The 18,639-nt window shown below is 42.9% G+C and overlaps 1 protein-coding gene across 1 annotated transcript in view; it reads right to left on the reverse strand.

Annotated features, from left to right (window-relative positions):
- Positions 1–18,639, reverse strand: part of LOC311491849 (mitogen-activated protein kinase kinase kinase kinase 4) — a 65,531-nt gene that overhangs the window by 24,487 nt on the left and 22,405 nt on the right. Inside the window, exons 8-16 of the mRNA XM_084549888.1 lie at positions 18,285–18,339; positions 18,025–18,103; positions 15,542–15,714; positions 11,163–11,235; positions 10,670–10,793; positions 10,008–10,124; positions 9,030–9,164; positions 5,583–5,648; positions 692–1,300 (exon numbers count right to left, since the gene is read on the reverse strand). Of these exons, the coding sequence (XP_084406014.1) occupies positions 692–1,300; positions 5,583–5,648; positions 9,030–9,164; positions 10,008–10,124; positions 10,670–10,793; positions 11,163–11,235; positions 15,542–15,714; positions 18,025–18,103; positions 18,285–18,339 (1,431 nt within the window). The remainder of the gene's footprint in view (positions 1–691; positions 1,301–5,582; positions 5,649–9,029; positions 9,165–10,007; positions 10,125–10,669; positions 10,794–11,162; positions 11,236–15,541; positions 15,715–18,024; positions 18,104–18,284; positions 18,340–18,639) is intronic.

An 18,639-nucleotide genomic window follows, 5' to 3' on the forward strand; every position in this document is an offset into this window, starting at 1 on the left:
TCCTCCGCTGTATTCTGTGCATTGCTAGAGCACAGTGTTTGATGTGTTAGTCTTAATCACGATAAGGAAGTGTGATGGGAAGCAGCTATGACAAAAACTAATTTGCAGACTCGTAATTGGATGATTCAGCTTAGAGGGAGGCATTGCTGTTATTTTTTGTAGTCCTTGCAACCTGTAGGCCTATTTCTGTAGTATTCATTCTTATGAGGATCTAACTGGGCTCAAAACTATTCCTATTTTTTGGATCATTTGTTTTTCCTCTTAGGGCGAGGTAAAGTCTCAGTTGTTTCTGCTTTACAAATCACCATATACCTGTGTAATCTGTTACATTTATAGAGAAAATGACAATATATATATATATTTTTTATTTATAAACCAAAGTCAGTCAGCCACAGACGGCCCTCGTGACTGGCTGTTTGATCACTTCTGGGAATGATGCCTGTGGTTTGTGTCTTGTTCGTGTTCCTTGTGCGGTTTAGCTGTCGTGATAAGAACAGAGAGCAGAAGCCACATGCTGTCACTCCTACACAGTCAGCATCAGCAGTCAGGCATTTACAAAAATACCTGGAGCTGATAAAATCATCACAGCCTCACAGAAAGAAAAACAAACATGTGAGGAGAGTTTTTAGAGTTGTCACACACTGGCCCGCTAACGGAAAGGTCAGTGCTGGTGGGATCCTTACACCAGCACCAGCTCCACTACCACACTCTGCTTCCCCTTCTCTCTTGGCGTAAAGGTTCGAACTGTCCTACAATTTGGCTTTGCTTTCTCCAGGTTGTAGTGACCTTTAGGTAAAAGAAGTCCAAGCAGTGAGATAAGACTGAGGTGAGAAAACCAAGCAGAAGAGAGGAAAGGGGACAAAACTAAATAAGTGAGAAAAGAAGAGCTTACAGGAACAGGAAGGAAAGGCAGACAGGAAGATGTAGAGGTGATAAAAGGTGCTAGACGCCTGAGGAGAGCAGGGTTTACCGCGGAGCGCTGGCTGTTTGCAGGGCGGCTCGGGGAGGCGGCTATAGCAGCAGCGGCAGCAGCAGTGTTCCCACTATTTGCTGTTAGCTTCTGGGCGGCTGCCACAGGCATTTCTCTCTGCCTCTGCCTCTGCCTCTCTTTCTCCCTGTGTCTGTGGTCGTGTTGCAGCGACAGGAGCTGGGTTTGGTCTTTGGGCAGGGTGCGGTGGGATCTCCTGCCTGCCGAGGGCTGCTGATGCTGGGCCAGAGGCTGGGGCTTGGCTTGCGGCTGGAGCGGAGGCTGGGAGTGCTGGGCCCTATGGCGAAGCAGCTGGCTCGAAGGAGCGGCTCTCTATGTAGCAAACATGAAAAGCACACACACACAAAATGACGGAGCCTGGAAGCGCATATAGGAAATAGGATGCTTGATGCGTATACTGTGTTGTAAGGTAATAATGCAACACAAAAACAAAGCACAGGGACAGAGAAGATACTTACTGAACAATGTTGACCTTAGTAGAACTAGTATTAACTGTTAAATGTAACGGTCCAGATGTTTTCTATACATCAGGGACATACGATGGTATTCCTGTCACACAATCTCTAAAGCAACTATTTATTTAATTTAATTTTTTTGAGTATTTTAGAGAACAAATCAATGACATATTCCTCTTTTAATCCATCATCCAATTGCCTGTCGCCACTCAAAGAAAATACTTGATTTGATTTATTCTTTTTTGTTCAATAACGCTGCTTTGATGAAGTGTAATTTATTGGTATCATCTAATCAGTTTGATACGGTAGAGTGGACTAATATGCACTAATCAAATTGGACTTCAGAGAGATTAAAATCACTTCAGAATCACATGGGATGTGTTATCACAGCTTCCAGTTAGTCTAGCTTTTTATACTGTTAGGGAAAACCGAAGGAGACAGTGAGAGCTAATGGTTTGAGACTGCTCGTCGTGTATGTCTGATCCACTCAAGCGCATGTACGACTGACTACATATCGTAACATATTGTGTCACATGTGCCTAACTCTGAGTGCAAATAAGCTGTGTGCACGTGCGATGCTGTCACAGGATAATCTACACCCCCAGGCTGTAAAAGAAGCCGACAAGACAACCCACTGACATGGCACAGAAACCCCGTGAAGCGAAAACCCTGGATCATTAGGCTAGATGTGACTGTTTGGTGTAAAACATAGACCCACATGTGAAAACATTCATAAAACAGCAAACAGTCTGGCGCTGGCAGCGAGGCTTGGACATATGACAGCATCTGGAGCTGGCAGGCTGGCTTGGGAATCTGATTTGCAAGCATAACTTTCTCCAGAGGAAATGCAATAAAAGCACGAGTATAAAAACTCCTGTCATCTACGCATCTCACGGCTGATTTTCTTTAAGTTACAGATGTCCTCTTTTAAACAGAAGACGTTTTATATCGGCTGCAAGATGAATTTAAAGAGGAGTGACAGATATTTTCATACATATTATGCTTGTGTATATTGGCCATACTGTAAAAAATTTTATGTTTTTGCACATCAACACCCACTGTAGCTCCGGGTGTAACTAAACAGCCCACTGAAGAGGAATGCAAAGACACACAGTGAGCTTTTAAGTTTGATTTGTGCTGATGCTAGCGACAGGAAAGCAAACAAAGCAGATGTACTGTAAATGCAGCGCATTATACATACGATCAACGCTCGAGAACTCTGGTAAGGAGTGTAAAGACTGTCGGCTTCTATGACATGCCCAATAAACACATCGCAAAAGAGTCTCTAAAGTGCTAGAAATAACGATAGCTTCTCATTTGCAAACACAGACACGCCATGCACTTACAATCAGCATGCAAAGATCTGACCAATCAGATGCAACCCTGGATAACATGCACTCACTAGATACAGCTAGCTGTCAGCTACCCTGGTACTGACAATGTGGTGGTGTAGTTAGCTAGAATGGTGGCTGTGGATGGAGAGAGCAGCAAGAAAAACATTGGTATACAGTCTATTTATAATGTCTGTCTATCATAATACGCTACTGCAATATAACACATTTATAACAACACTACTGCACATCGGAGATTTTCCTCGTATTGTGCAGGACGACACTCCATGATAATACTCCATGTGCCACTGGCCGCATACCATCGTTCAAGACGCTAAGACATGAATCTGGCGTCCGCATGCCAACTGGCTGAGGCAGGAATTTTGTCAATGCTTCCAAAGAAGAGATGCCATTTTATATTTAATAATGTTTTCCTGAGAATGAAAAGACAAAACAGGAGGCGCACAGAGCCGGAATACTTTACATACTTTTCTAATCTTGTTCAGCTAAACTGCACATTGGCCATGGGAACACATCAGCTTACTCAGTCCACGAGAAAAAAAAAACGAGTCCAAGTTAACAATCTGCTGTCACCACTGAAGAATGGTGAGCTCAACAAGAACACCAAGTTGTTCTATTTACGTGAAGTCAAGTAAAAATAAAGATAGAGAAACATGCATTGATATGGGAATCATATGGAAAGATTTGTTTCCTGTTAAAATTCAAATGTATAGCTCATAGTGGGACCATATCTACTTGAATGTCCTAGCATGGCAGTAACTACACAAACAACAGTTGTTCAAAGGGGAAAATACAGTTTTTATCCGTTTTTTGCTTAGCACAACTCACCAAGATTTAAATACTACAATCTGAACTCTCATAAAAAACAATGAAACCAAAATATACTGTTAGGCCATTCTGCGATTGCCCATCACCACTGAAGCATGGTGAGCTCAACAAGAACACCAAGATGGCATCGACCATTTTTTCTTACTGTAGAAAAACGGCAGCGCCACATTGTGAGTTTTGGAGTTTAGTTAATATAATACTGATGCATACACAAGTGTCCATTTTTCTGATAGAAAAAGGATGTGACATCATGCTAACCACAAGTTGCCATGCCAACCGCTCCATGAAGCGGCCCCGTAGGACCGTGAGAGTTGGAATGAATGAATGAATGAATGAATAAATGAATAAGTACAGAGTATCATCTAACATTTCTTTGTAACTGGTGGAAGTAGAGCAGAGCGCAGTATTAATCAAACGAAATGCGAGTGAGTCTGGACAGTACTTCGCAGACTCACTCGCTCCAAACTTGCAAGATGGCGCTGCCCGTATCTCCATAAAACTAGCATTAGCTTGGCCAAAGCCAGGAAGTGGGCATGCGTTGTTCATATTTATATACAGTCTATGCTTTGTAGATCACAGTCGGTCACTGGTAAATAAACCTGGCTCTGGTTGGCCTTGGTTGCTCCCTCATATATGTCCCACCCCAAATGTTTCCAAGTGAGACAAGCAGAACATAAATTGACGTTACCCATCACCAAGAACTAGCTCTATTTTATGTTTAAAAAGAAAACACAAACAACGACACCCCATCTGGGTTCCGTTGTGTCCCTCATCTACAGGCTATGCAGCAAAATCAAGAGGACTCACAACAACAGTCCATCCAGGGAGACACAAGAGAAGAACAGAAAGATGTCGGACTTGGGGGAGGTAGTTAAGAGGAGAGGGAATGAGTTTACTAGATAAGTGACAGCAAAATGAAACATGGTTCGCAAATTTGTATGTGTGAAAACCCCGCTGAGATTAGACGGTAACAATTTAGCAGGAAAAAAAAAACAAGACAAGTTGAAAGAGAGATGTTAGAATGGAAAGAGGTTCCATGCTGCGAACGATGGAGGGATGGATGGAAAGAGGAAACTAGCGAGGAGAGGAGAGAGAAGGCATGCTGGGATGAGCAGAAACAGAAGACGATAGAGAGATATGGAGAGGAAAGGCTTTAAACAAAGTGACGGCACGCTGTGATAAGCATTGGCTTTAAAGCCTGTCAGGAGCTGACACTAGCGGTACAGTACCATGTCTGTCAGCACAGTCTCCCTGAATTATTTTTTATTCTCACACAAATACTACATTTAAATCTACGTGTCAGTCTCCGTGATTGAGAAGCCCGCCAGACGTCCACAGCACAACTGAAACCGCTTTGTCTTCTTCCATAATAGTAAAACATAGACCTCAAATGTGAATGTGTCCTTGTTTCATCTCTGTGTCTTATTTATATTTACCCGTCTCACACTTCCATTTCAGGTACTCTAATAACAAGTTCCTTTATTCATGCAAACTCTTTCTTCTGCATTTCTGTCTTTTGATCAAACATATGCTCTGTTCAATTCAAAAGCCACCAAGCCTCAAATAACTGACTGGACCCATAAAAGCTCTAAAAACTACTGTCAAATTCCCATCTGCAAGTCCCAAAGCTCCAGGTGACGTCTTTGAATGATCAGTTCTGTGCACCCAACAACAAGTTCACCATCAACTCATGCAACACTTGAGAAAATGAAACAGGAGTTTGGAATTTTTCTTCAGAAAACGATGACTCAAAAGAAAAAGACAACAAAAAGGGTTAGCATTTAGCACAGAGGCTCGCTCAACATGCACCCGACCCCCGCACCGTGTGGCATCGCGGACCGAAACCATCGGCGGCATTAAGGGTCGGCCCACGCTGGGAACACTTCAAAACAAATTCCACCTGCTCTCAGTCAAACGGAAAATGGAGAAATGAATGACAAGTGAGTGAAGGTTCGTTACCTGCTCTGCCGTGGAGTCCAGAGGCCTCACTGAAACGTCGGCACTCCTCTGTCTGCCCGCCTGGTCCTGTTCCACACACACACACACAAACACACACATCATACGAACAGAAAGCCACGTGGTTGAATTAAGATATGACTCATTATATTCCTTGAAGTGAACTTTTCATTTAACCCTCGCAACCAATTGTATTCTAATTAATCAAACTCTTAAATCCTCCTCATCCATCCTTACACGTTATTGTATTATTTTAGGTCTGTACAAGAATATAAAAACTATTCAAACCACATACACACACACAGAGGGTTACTTTAATTAGGGTACACTAAGGTCTTGAGGAGAACTCTGAGAGGTGGGAACTAAAATATTCAGAGTGTGCAAGATGGCATGGAGCTTTTAGCCAGCGTCCTTAACTCTAAATATTTCATTATGACCTCATTTGGAGTTTCTCCTGGAATAAAAAAAAGTCCAAATTGCTCTTTTTTTTACATTCACAATGGTTAATTAAATCTACCCCATTTACATATTTGCAGCCATTGCACCATTGCCTCTAAATTGTGTTTATTCAGCTTGGATCTGAGCGGTCACATTAAGCGGAGAAAGGGCTCAAGCAACAGCTTCATTTGATTACAACGCTTTGATGGCATCGATGGCTGGACCTAAAGTGAGCCTCTGAGCAATAATCAAAGGCGAGCAGTCACACAGATCATCTGAGGCCCAGGAGAATATTTAAACAGCTACTGCCTCTAATGGATCTCTACCGCTGCTCCAGAACCGAGAACAGCGCCGCCGTTTTATGTGTGTGCATCAGTTGTTATTTATTGATCTCCGCCCTGATGTTAGTTAGACCTGCACAAAACTCAGATTATAACTCCAACCAAGATTCCATAAACACTTATATTAAATACTTTAATTTGTAAATTCTTTTAGTTAGTTAACAGCTACAAAGATAGAATATATTAAAAGGCTCTCATTACTAATGAACAGACATCACTTACGGTGCTTTTTCCTATTTTGTATTCATAATAGCAGTGTGTTGTGTTTTTAGAATGAATGAGGAAAAACTCAGTTGATGCAGAAGCACACCTGTTGGGTATAGGCGGTCTTTAATGGAACTCAGGACGCATTGCGTTCACAGTACCAAAGGAATGCAGACACATGCGGCCCAGATCACCTCCAAATGTGGATCGGATCTCCCAAATGCGCCCGGATTGAAGCTTAATACAACGTCTGAACAGACCCTTAAAGAACAAACTAATACTGAACATTCATTTCCCAGTGAAAAATAAGCACAGGTTTTCTTATTCTTATTCTTATGGACTGGAAGAAGTGCTAAGTCGGCAGCAGACACAGTGTTAGGGTATCAAATGGAACCCACACCGTCCCTCTGTGAGCTGGGGGTGTGCCGACCACAATCTACTCTAGGTAATGCACTGACTAGAGGTAAGTACCTCATACAACCCCACTTCAAAGAATACCTATCCCTTTAAGGGAGGGGTTTGGTTTCACACACTAGAGTTGAGTAATTATCAATCACTTTTACCGTCTTGCGTGGAGAGATGCAAAGCCTCTCTATTCAAGCCGCCAAAACCGCCCTGAAACGCACTGTGTTGTGCTTGGCAAGCCGATCGATGTGCAAAATGACTGGAGCCACTGCCCCAGATGAGTTCTTCAGCTGACAAAATACAAGACATCACATCACGCACTCACTGAACCTGTCACATAATTAAATGCAGATGCATTAAAACTTAATGAAGCGTCTGATAGATCCATTACGCACGCTGAACTTAATGCCTATGAGGCAGTCTGTGTAATCAGAATCTAATATGTACAGAGCTCCCCGCCACACACACACAAGCACGCCAAATAGACCGATAATAGAAGTAGACAGATATTAACAGCATTGATATACTGTATCTTCTACAGCAAGATATCAGTTACTGATTTGCTCTTTGATGGTAATATGCACCCACTGAAACTCGCTGGTGTGTGGGATAGATTCATTAAGCACGTGTTAAAATTAATGAGTAAAAAATGAATTTCTAAAATAGTAAAAAAAGAACCGTGCCTTTGTTTAAAGTGACTGAAATTGGTAAAGACACTTCACCCTGTCTCGGCATACTTTGTCAAAAGCGCACGCACGCTCGCACGCATAGGCACACACACAGTTTCAATAGCTTTGTGACATTACCTCACAGACAATGGGATTAATTTCCCACAGACCTGTGTGATGTTATAAATTAGGTTTTAACAAGGTAAAAGATAGCAACTTTACGGACGTGAAAGCCCTTTTGAGAGGAAACTGCACAAAAGAAGCCAAACAAAGGGTTTCTTTTTCAACCTCGAGCTAATTTACAAAACTCCGACGGTGCTCGTATGAACCTCCTCTTTTATGCATATTTAATTCCTGAAGATGTCATTCAAGTTGCGGTGGCATACTGAAAGTCCTTTTCCGATACAAAGACGCTCCAATTCCTGTGCTGCAATAGGATTAAAGTTGATAGAAATGCGCCGACAAGTCGTATCCCATCTCATAAAGTTTCGTCTTCCGCTGTTCATAATCATAAACTTCACAGATGCGCCTTCTCTTCTGGCCCGCTGCGTCGAGGAGAGAATGTTTTTATCACCTGGGTGACGGAGGCTGACAGGTGCAACCGCTACATCGGAGCGGTGAACATCAGACACACCTTGAGCTCACAGAGGTTCCGAGGGAAACACGCTCGTGCGTTAAACTCACCGCTGCATCAAATATGAATGGAGCCTAACGCACACATACACAGACCTAGTGTTTTAACGCGCTCACTTGCCACGATGCATTCCTTCCGACAGGTAACTTAGGCTTTATGTAACTTTGCTCAACCTGCACAGAGATGTTTTATTCATTTTCACCAGTGCAGGCTTAACACAAAGGTCAGATTTTTTGATATTTAAGTGTTTAAAAGGTTAGTGAGGACATGCCAGTCTATTGGGAATGTATTTCAGTAACGAGTAACTTATATCGACATTTCTTCACTTTTGTCTTTTACCACAGTAGGCAGCTGTGTTTGGCGACAAAGGCTCAAATAAACAGACTAAATGACAACTATTTCTCCACCAGAGATTTTGGCAACCACATCAGATCAAAAAGGAAAAGTGACCTTTGTCTTACATTTGCTGATCAGATGCCGAAACAACAACATTGGTGCATGTCTGCTTGCAAGATGTGGTCATTTTTCATGTTTGCATTATGTACTTGCCCCAGATCAAGAACAAAAGACTAAAACTCATACTTACTTAGAGGCACACGAGTTCAGATGATTGTGTTGCTAAAAATAAAGGCCTATTTCTCAACTTCTCTAAATTTGTAATTTACATTTGAGGAAGTGGAAACACCATTGCATTAGGTCAAGGGCTGCTGCACCTCCGAGTAACTACAGACACAAAGTTAGGGGTTCAGTATTTGTTTACCTGTCTCCTGTCACACCTCCTGTTTCTCTCGTCCAGGAGGATTATGTTGTCATGGAGATCCGACTCTTCCCCGGGGAAGATCTCCTGAAGATCCGCCCACTGAAAGGCGCAATCTGTCAGCTGCTGCCTCTGATGCTGGAAAAAGAAAAGATAAATGTTGACTTTAACACATGCACCAATCAGGCATAACATTATGACCACCTTCCTAATATTGTGTAGGTCTCCCTTGTGCCTCCAAATCAGTTGTGACTCATCAGAGAATGGACATGGGCCTTCTGAGGGTGTCCGGTGGTGTCTGGCAACATAATGTTGTTAGTGGGGGCCTTTGGTTCCAATGGGATGAGGGGAGGGGCCTCTGTGGGGATCTAGTGAATTTGAAGGCCAGGTCAACACCTTGTGCCGTTCTTCAGGTTTTTTTAGTTGTTCCTAAACTGTTTTTGTGTGTGTGCCTGTGTCAGGCTGCATCCTGCTGGGGATGGCTGCTGCCATCAAGGAGTGTCATTGCTATGGGGTGGGGGGTGCCTGGTCTGGTCTAGGTGGGTGCTACATGTCTAAGTAACATCCACATGAATGCCAGGCCCAAAGGTTTCCCAGCAGAACATTGTATAGTCAATGTTCACTTCTCCTGTCAGTGGTTTTAATGTTGTATAAATATATAGACAAACAAAGCCCACATTCTTAACAACTGCCACTTGGAAAAAAACCCACAGCTCTTTGATCATTGACCTGACACACATTTGCAACGGTTGCAGGTACTGTGGGCTCACATGAAAATTTCCAGTGAAGGTTCCATAGCAGATAAAATGGGCTGTGTGATATGATATGACTCAGCAGGTGGAAGGAGACTCTGAAAGGTTTCTTGTGAAGATGCAGATAAGAGTTTATTTATTTTTTTATTTTAAGCATCACTCTTATCTGTTGACTGGCCTGCCAATGCTGAGTTGATACTGAGAAAATCTGAATATAAACGTCACTTACGTCCTCTAACTTTTGCCGTTGCTCTTGTTGCTGTTGGATCCTCTTCTGTCTGTCGGCCAGAAGCTGCTGCTTGTATCGCTCCTGCTCTGCCTGCTGCTGCCTGTGCTGCTGTAATGCCTAGGTGTGAATTAATAGATAATTAATAGACTGCAGTTAAAGAGTGAAAATGACTCCATAAATACCTTACAAAAAGTACAAGTGGCTTCTGTCTTGACTTTGACCTTAGGTCTAATCGCTAAGTGTGAAACAAGATTAAAGTTCAGAGAGCAACTTCTGATAAACTACGTTTTAAACTAACAAGGCTCATTTCCCCATTTGAGCCGAGATGACCTATAAATGTGTAAAACGTGCTTCTAATAAAAGGTTGAACAATATGAATTAAATTAACACTTAAGTCTCGGTTTCACTACCGTCAGTAGTAAAACCGAGACGACTAATACCACAACTGAAGAGACGACTAATAACAACTAATAACAATGAGCTGCTGGTAAAATGATTTCCATCATTCAACTGTTGTTGGGGTTTTTTTCTGATCAAGTGAACTTTTGCTATTTGTGTCTGTGACACATGTGAAGTGATTTGCCTCTTTCGTAACCAATACTAATAATAAATATTAACTATACACATAAGCACTAATGAATGAACGTTACCGCAAGACCTACCTGTTGTCTTTGTTGACCGCCACCTCCTCCGTGACCGCCCTCTCTGCCTCCTTCGCGATCTTCTGTCTGTAATCGAAGAAACTCTCGTCTTAAAGTCCATTCCCCGGGAACATTGACTATGGAGCTGGGAGAGGGACGGACAAAGAGAAAGAGAGAGAGAGAAGTGGTGTGAATACGACACAGTCCTCACATGTACTTCATTGCATGATGCTAAGAGAAAATGGGCACAGTTACATGAATATACACTTAAAGCTCGTCCTGGGAGCAAGTGCTCAGTTCGCAGTGCCATCTGCTATTTGACATCCGGGGACAGCGACAGGGAGGCTAGTGCATCTGTCCGTGCACATAAAGTACCCGAATGCCTCACAGTGGCTCATTAGCAATGCGTGTGATGGAGCAATAACAGTAAGTGTAAATCTACGTTAAACGTGTAGACCAATGTCTTTCTACATACATACATACATTAAGGTGCCGGGTTTGACAAGGCTTTTACCTGGGTTCTCCTTCCTCTTCTGTGACCTCGTCCTCGTCTTCATCACTCCCACTGTACTCATACTCTGGACCCTCTGGGAAAGAGAAAGAGACAAAGAGGAGCAGGGAGGAATTTGTTGGGTTATTATGAGGTTTTAATATCGCTTGAAATTAAGCAGCAGCAACATACACAGATCAGGCATAACATTATGACCACCTTCCTAATATTGTGTAGGTCTCCCTTCTGACTCAATAGAGAATGGACATGGATCTTCTGAGGGTGTCCTGTGGTGTCTGGCAACAGAATGTTGTTAGTGGGGGGCCTTTGGGTTGAGGGGCCTCTGTGGATCATCCCACAGATACTTGATCAATTTGAGATCTAGTGAATTTGAAGGCCAGGTCAACACCTTGTGCTGTTCTTCTTGTTTTTTTGAGTTGTTCCTAAAGCGTTTTTGTGTGTGTGTCAGGCTGCATCCTGCTGGGGATGGCTGCTGCCATCAAGGACTGTCATTGCTATGGGGTGGGGGTGCCTGGCCCATTCATGTGGTGCCTGGTAACATCCACATGAATGAATGCCAGGCCCAAACGTTTCCCAGCAGAACATTGTATTGTCACAAGATGGTCATTGTCATTCACTTCTCCTGTCAGTGGTCATAATGTTATGCCTGATCGGTGTAAAGCCAACACCAAAGTGCCAATGACTGTTGCTCATAGAATGACCACTTGAGGCTGGCTTTAAAATTGAGTCAATCCCCACAGACCCCCATGTAGCAGAAAACTTTATGGAGAACTAATACTTTTTGTGTAACAGGAGGCTACGATCACATGTTGCTGGCTGTCATTTGCCTTGGCATCACCCGTCCCGTCCCCCTCAGATACACTCTCATTCCACCTTTTTGACCATTTTTTAATCATCTGAGCGTTGAGTGGAAGGAGCCACGTCCAAGATGCCGGCAGCTGCTGCCACCCACAGTCAGCTTCAAAGCCGCTCATCAGGAAACCTATAGGTGACGCCGCAGAGGGTTTGCCCACTTTCACACTTAGACAATGCCTGCACCGTGTCTGAGTGTGAAGCAGCAGGTCATCTGCTGCGAAACGTAGCATTTAGCGTTAGACAAGATGTGGTCATGGGTGGTGCTTTGGGTTAAACGCCTCTGATGTATCGGCACTAGGGTGGGGTGGGGATTCTCATCTGTCTCTGGTTTCTCAACAATTAAAAGTTGCTCCACGCCTGCCGTCTGGATGCCTCCTCGTCTGCTGCCAGTAACAATTCTGTCATTATCAAAGCCACACGAAAGTACAGCGTTAGCAATCTTGTGCGACAACAAAGTGAACGAGAGTCTTCTTTTGTGGCTTTTTTTTTTTATTATACTGCAGAGCGGCTTCAGAACAATTATGCTCAATCAATTGTAATCTTGACACACTGAAAACACTAACAGCTAGTTTCTTTCTCTTATATACTTTCTACCAGGGGACTTTTTACACATGCATGCTTTAGAACAGGCAATTAATATATTTTGAATCGGAACTTGTTCATAGTTTTACAGCCACATGTTAAACAATCGCAAAAAAATATATTTTGTTATGTAGTTTTGAGTGTGGCCACTGAACTAACATCACCGTCCCACGGGAGGCCGCGACGATGGGCCCCCGCCACAGCAACACATGGTGCGAAAGCAGCTCGGGCTAACATTAACTTGACACGCCATATGTCGCCCTTAACAAGCGGCGAGGCAACGCAACGCAGGTGTGTTTGTTCAGAGCGGAAAGAAGGAAGAAGACTGACTTTTCCGACAGACAGAGGAAATCCCAGCTTTGTTGCTGTGATGTCATGCCTGAAAGTCTTGGCTCACGTTGCGTCTCTTTGAGCCAAAGCTGCGGGAGAGTGGAGCAAATCTAAGCGTTAACGTGTACTTTTGGTGACCAAGGGAAAAAAAAAATTCTGGAGTGAATCGTCTTCCAAAACATAGACCATCTTTGTCCAAACTGCACTCTTGGGTGAGCTGAAAATGACACATCCTTTTCGCATCATATCCGGAGCTTTGATTTTTCTTTTTTCTTTTTTTTTCTGGAGTTTTTCCCACATGCACTAATGCTATATGCATTTTATTGCAATGTAGGCGAATAGGGTAAACACACACACACACAAATCTGGTCATGAACACATTGCATGCACACGCACATGCACGACACATACAGCATGCAGAAAGTCTCCCAGTCATTAGTGTGTTTTTATAAGCTAGCAGAAGATTAGAACCAGATGGTCACTCTGTTTCCTCCTTCCTTCCCCTCAGCTTCTCTCTCTCTCTCTTTCTCTCTGGTCTGTCTCGCTCTCTGTCTCTGCCTCTTTCGCGTCATCACTGCCTCTCTTTCTGTCTCTTTTTCAGCTTTTCAAATGAAGAAGAATTAACCTCATGGACAAGACAAGGATTTCTTATACTCCCTAAACACCAATGTGAAAACAAAAGAGGAACAGTGTCGTAAATATCTGTCTCCTCTTCCCCTCCCCTGACTGCTCCTCTCGCTGTTTGACTGCACATATTGGCATCACACATTCGGCACATGTAACTCATGCAGAGCAGGGATGAGGATAAATTATTCTCACACTAAATGTCTCTCCGCCTTCCTCCCTCCTTCTCTGTATTTTTGATTTGTTGTTTCGGCCTGTTTCCATCCCACTTTTGTCCCGTACTTCATTTCTGTGTTAGTTCCAAGTAAATATGACAGAAAAGAAAAGCTCAGCTGGTCAGATATGCACCTCCTTTAGACCTGACCCAACATTTGACCTATCACTCTCTTGTTCGACTTAAAATCAAGTGACCAAATATCTAAGAACCTCCAGTACCGATCTTTTAATATTTAGCAAGGACCGATCCAAGTCCCGATCTGATCGTATAGAAACAAAATGTCCTCCCCTGGAGATTCATAAAGGCTTTTCTTATGTTGTATTCTCCTAGTCGCTACTCTGTGCGATTGCAGTGGTGGCGTCACTGTGTTGGTGGCATTGAGTGACAATCTCCTTGCAAACCACCTTGCAAAACATCCACATTGCACAATTTACAAATTTCCGTCTGACGTAACTTTATTTCACTCATTCATTCATCTTCTGTAACCGCTTGGCTACACCCCGGACAGGTCGCCAGTCTATCGCAGGACTAACACAGAGAGACAGACAACCATTCACACTCACACCTACAGCCAATTTAGAATCACCAATGAACCTAACCGGCATGTCTTTGGACAGTGGGAGGAAGCCACAGTACTCAGGGAGAACATGCAAACTCCAAACAGAAAGGCCCCAGTCGGCCTGGACTGTGACTTTATTTTCCACAGTAAAATACTTCTACACAGCGGCCGCAGTCATTTAGTCATGGGATTTTGGGTCATCATCTCCTTCTTCTTCTTCGGTTTTTGTAGCTAGCCAACCGTCACTAAAACAGAAGTGGACGAAGACGCTTTGACGCTACGGGAACGCGGTTTTGGTTTGTGGCAGACCTAAAATAAATAACCATAAAAGATCTGGCTTGGCTGAAGCCTGATACTGATCCACTACAACAAAATCCTATTATTTAAAAAAATTGTCGGGATCAGCCCCGTCACCGATCCCCCCGATACCAATCGGGACATCGTTAAAAACCTCCATAACTATAGCGGTGGTGCTTCCTTCTGTAAAGTGTTCTTCTTGATTTTTAAGCACTGCGCTAATAGTTTTAGTGATGAATGAACGAATATAAAGCTTAAAGTGTAATTTATGCTAAAGAAGTTGTTTAAATTGTGGGTAAGCCTGGCGCGCTTTTAATAAACAGCGTGCTACAAATGTGCAGAAATGAAGCATTTTGTGGCAGCCAGAGTAAAACAGCTGCTGCTGCGCTATCAGTGCAGCTGGCTCACTCTCTCAGCTTCAGTGTGCAGTTCTTTCTTTCCAAACGACCGGCCTGAACTCCACACAGTACAATGAACTTGAAAAACATAAAATTCCTTATACTGGAAATACACAGGAATATGTCAGTACGTAAAACTTTGGTTACTATAATTTACCAAGTCTCAAACAAACTACACATTTCTAACTGTTTGTGTTACATGAAGTCAAACCTCTTTGAACCTCTTTTCCAGTGTGTTTCTACTGTAAAGCATCTGGCCACTTTTGTGTGTATGTCTGTTTTTAATCCAGTCCCTAATCCATGAAATAGTAAATAAGCAGCACATGTTCCCCATCATGACAGCAGCCCATGTCAATATTCATCAACTGAACAGTTCATGCAACAATGCAATAACTAAATTATTTGTGACTCACTGTAATTGAGTCCAGTGAACCAGTCTGATAGGAAGGACTGAATAAAAGAAGACGAAAAGAAAGAAAAATCTTTTCGTCCATTGAAGCGTTTATCCATTTCTCCTCACCTTTCTCCCGCTTCTTCCTGGTTCTGTCCAGGTGATCCTTGAGCATGATGCGGACTTGTCTCTCATTAGCCAGGTCTCTGATGAAGGCGTGTCTCAGGAGGGCGTCTGTGGTGGGTCGGTGCAGGTGGTTCTTGACCAGACAACTGTCAACGAACGACAAGAAACGCTTCGACCTGTGAAAGACGAAGAAGAAGCAGACTGTGAGACAGGGCGTAAGGGGGGGAGGAGGACCGAGAGGAATGTGACCATGAAAATCAGAGTTGCGAAAGCCTGTGTTGTGCCAATGTGAGTCTCCCTGCCAGGATTGCTCCACCCTCAGGGATAGCTACTAGGTAAATGCGTCCCTGTCCAGTTCTCTTGATCCTACATTATTTAACATGTATTTAAATTAACACTTTTCTTTTAAAAGGTTGAATTTGGCTAGCTTCACAGTACATCATATTATCTATAAGTTACTTGTATTGTTGGTTGTGATCGTTGCATTGTGAAAAGCCGTTCACTTTATGAGAGAAAACATACGGCTGCCTCAGTTTTTGATGAAACATTCTGGATTCAGGGCAATAGAATAACTTTGATGACACCTCCAGTAAAAAAACTGACATTTATTTTGAGCAATTATTTTGCAAAACCCAACACAACTCTGTAATATTGAAGAGTAATATCAGTGCACACTTCCTGGCGATGATACCTTGCACATTTGGCAAAACACCTGCACTAAATGGTTTATATATGTGGTTTTTGGATAACCGATTAAAGGGTTTTACCTCATATAAAATAAAAGATTCTAGGATTAATTAAGTTATTTTGATTGTAGTTTTTGAAGTAGCTTCAGTAATGCACACTCATGACGACTATATTGTTGACATTATATAGTTGCGCTCATCCAGCTAATATCAGCAAATGCAATTAATTATTTTGTTTAGTCAGGCATGCATTAGCCGCCATCTGTAGCCCAGTTCGTGGCAAAAAGCTTTGCGAAATAAAGCAGGCTATAAATAATGCGGAGTTTACAAATAGGAAGTGTCATAACTGAATAGCTGTTTCACACACACGCAAAACCGCTAACACCTGTTATGCCCTAGTTAAATAGGTGGAAGCCATTTTATTGACTTGAGTTCTTATTGTGAAACTTGGCGCAATACACTTCACGCACTGCACTGTTCAGTTTCGCCTAAGTAGGTGTCAAAAAAACAAGAGTGGTCTGCGTCAACATCAGCCCTGAGATGACTGTAGTGTAATTAACAACAACAACAACAACAAAACCAGAGTATAGACAAATCGTGAGCTAAGATAATATGTAAACCAATACGCAGCCAAAATCGCACAAGGAGACGGAAGACTGTGTGAGCGAGCTACAAATCCCTTCTTAAAGTATTACCGAGGAATATCTATTCCATAATCTTGAGCTGATGTTGAACTTTAAGGAAATATACACCAGAAGCACTCCTGAAATCGTAGAGGCATGTCGTCAGTACCCTGAGCTCATAGAAAACGGGCAAGGATTATGTGTTGATGCCGCCTTTAGCGAGGCCTGGAGGAGCAGCGCACCCCAGACCAGTGGAGCTATTAAAAGCTGTCCTATGAACTACAGTGTTTCTGATGACATAAATACTGAATGAAAGACAGCATGAGTCCACTGAGGAGTTCAATCTGAAGTGGTTATCCATTATACATGGAGGAGAAGGAGAGGAGGGAGAGGAGGGTGAAGGAGGGAGGGAGGACGATAATCAAACCATATTAGAGATTGAAAACTGATGTATGCAGTATTTGTTTTTGAGGGGGGTCGGGGGGTCTATTGAATTCTAGAGTTTTTAAAAGGTCTCATGTACAATGAGCCTGTCTGCAATGGGAAGGGACCTTCTTCCGTATTGCTTCACCAAGTTTCTACAGTAGTCAAGCACAGACCAAACCAAACACTGACTCTAGACTTTGTTAGTCATGTTTCTTAGCAGCCACTCTAGGTTCTCCAACATGTAAACTTGGAATGGGAGGGTGGCATGAAGGGTATCTAGTCTGCACTAAATCCTACTTAATGGACCTTTAAGGGTGTACTCAAGCAAGGTGGCCAGGACTGTGCCAGAGCACATTTGACCTGCCAAATCTGGTTCAGTTCAGCTGGACTCCGGCACGGGACGCAAATTATAATCAAGACTCATAATAATGTAAGCATACTTGGGCAAAGAACAGTGTAGGCATTGTGAAAGTTGGGAGAGGGGCAACTGTACTTGGGCACAGTTCAAGGCCAGTTTGGTTAGACCTACATCTTATCTTAATATGTCTAGACATGCCGGTGGCTTTGAGCTTCTACTCTCTTCATGAGAAGAGAGTGCTGAAATATCTTTTGTCTGATACATGAAACCCACAACAAAGACCACGCAGGGGAGAAACCCTAAACGCTGTCATCTACATCCTGTTGTGTGTGTGTGTGTGTTGTGTTATGAGTGTGAGTGAGGGTCGGTGGGCGGGTGGGTTCACAAGCTTACCATTTCTTTGATTTCAGTTTGGGTGGAGCATTTCGAGGAATCAAAAACAGCGCTCTCATTGGATGCATGTCGCACAGAGCTAGGAAAGGGTCCAGAGAGGGAGGGAGGGAGGGAGAGAGAGAGATGAACAGATGGGAACAGGAACAGTTAAAAGGAGAGAAAAAAAATAATCCTAAGAGGAAACATACACAGTGAATGGTACAAACAGAAAATTCAACATATCAGTCAGTCATGTATATGTAGATGTATTTCCAACTTACGAGGGGCTCCTTCTGCCATCTCTAGCGCCGTGATGCCTAAAGACCAGAGGTCACTCTAAGAATGAGAGGGAAAACGGTTAAGAGCTTAGTCTGAGCTCCATTCATTTCCTGTTAACTTTGGATGTCCTCAAATAGTGAATCAGTTTGTGTATAGGGGTGAGAGTAGACGTCCAGGGATTATAGAAACTGTTTCACAAACAAGGCTTCAAGACAGGATTCTGATATTTTACAAAAGAATCTGTTGCATCCTCTCAGTGAAGTACTGGATTTAAAATGTCAATATCTAATTACTATGAGAACGACACACAAGTTTAAGGATTTTGGATAAAGTTAGCCCAGCAATACAAAAGTGATT

Source organism: Chelon labrosus, assembly GCF_963514085.1.
Source record: "Chelon labrosus genome assembly, chromosome: 8".
Classification (NCBI taxonomy): domain Eukaryota; kingdom Metazoa; phylum Chordata; class Actinopteri; order Mugiliformes; family Mugilidae; genus Chelon; species Chelon labrosus.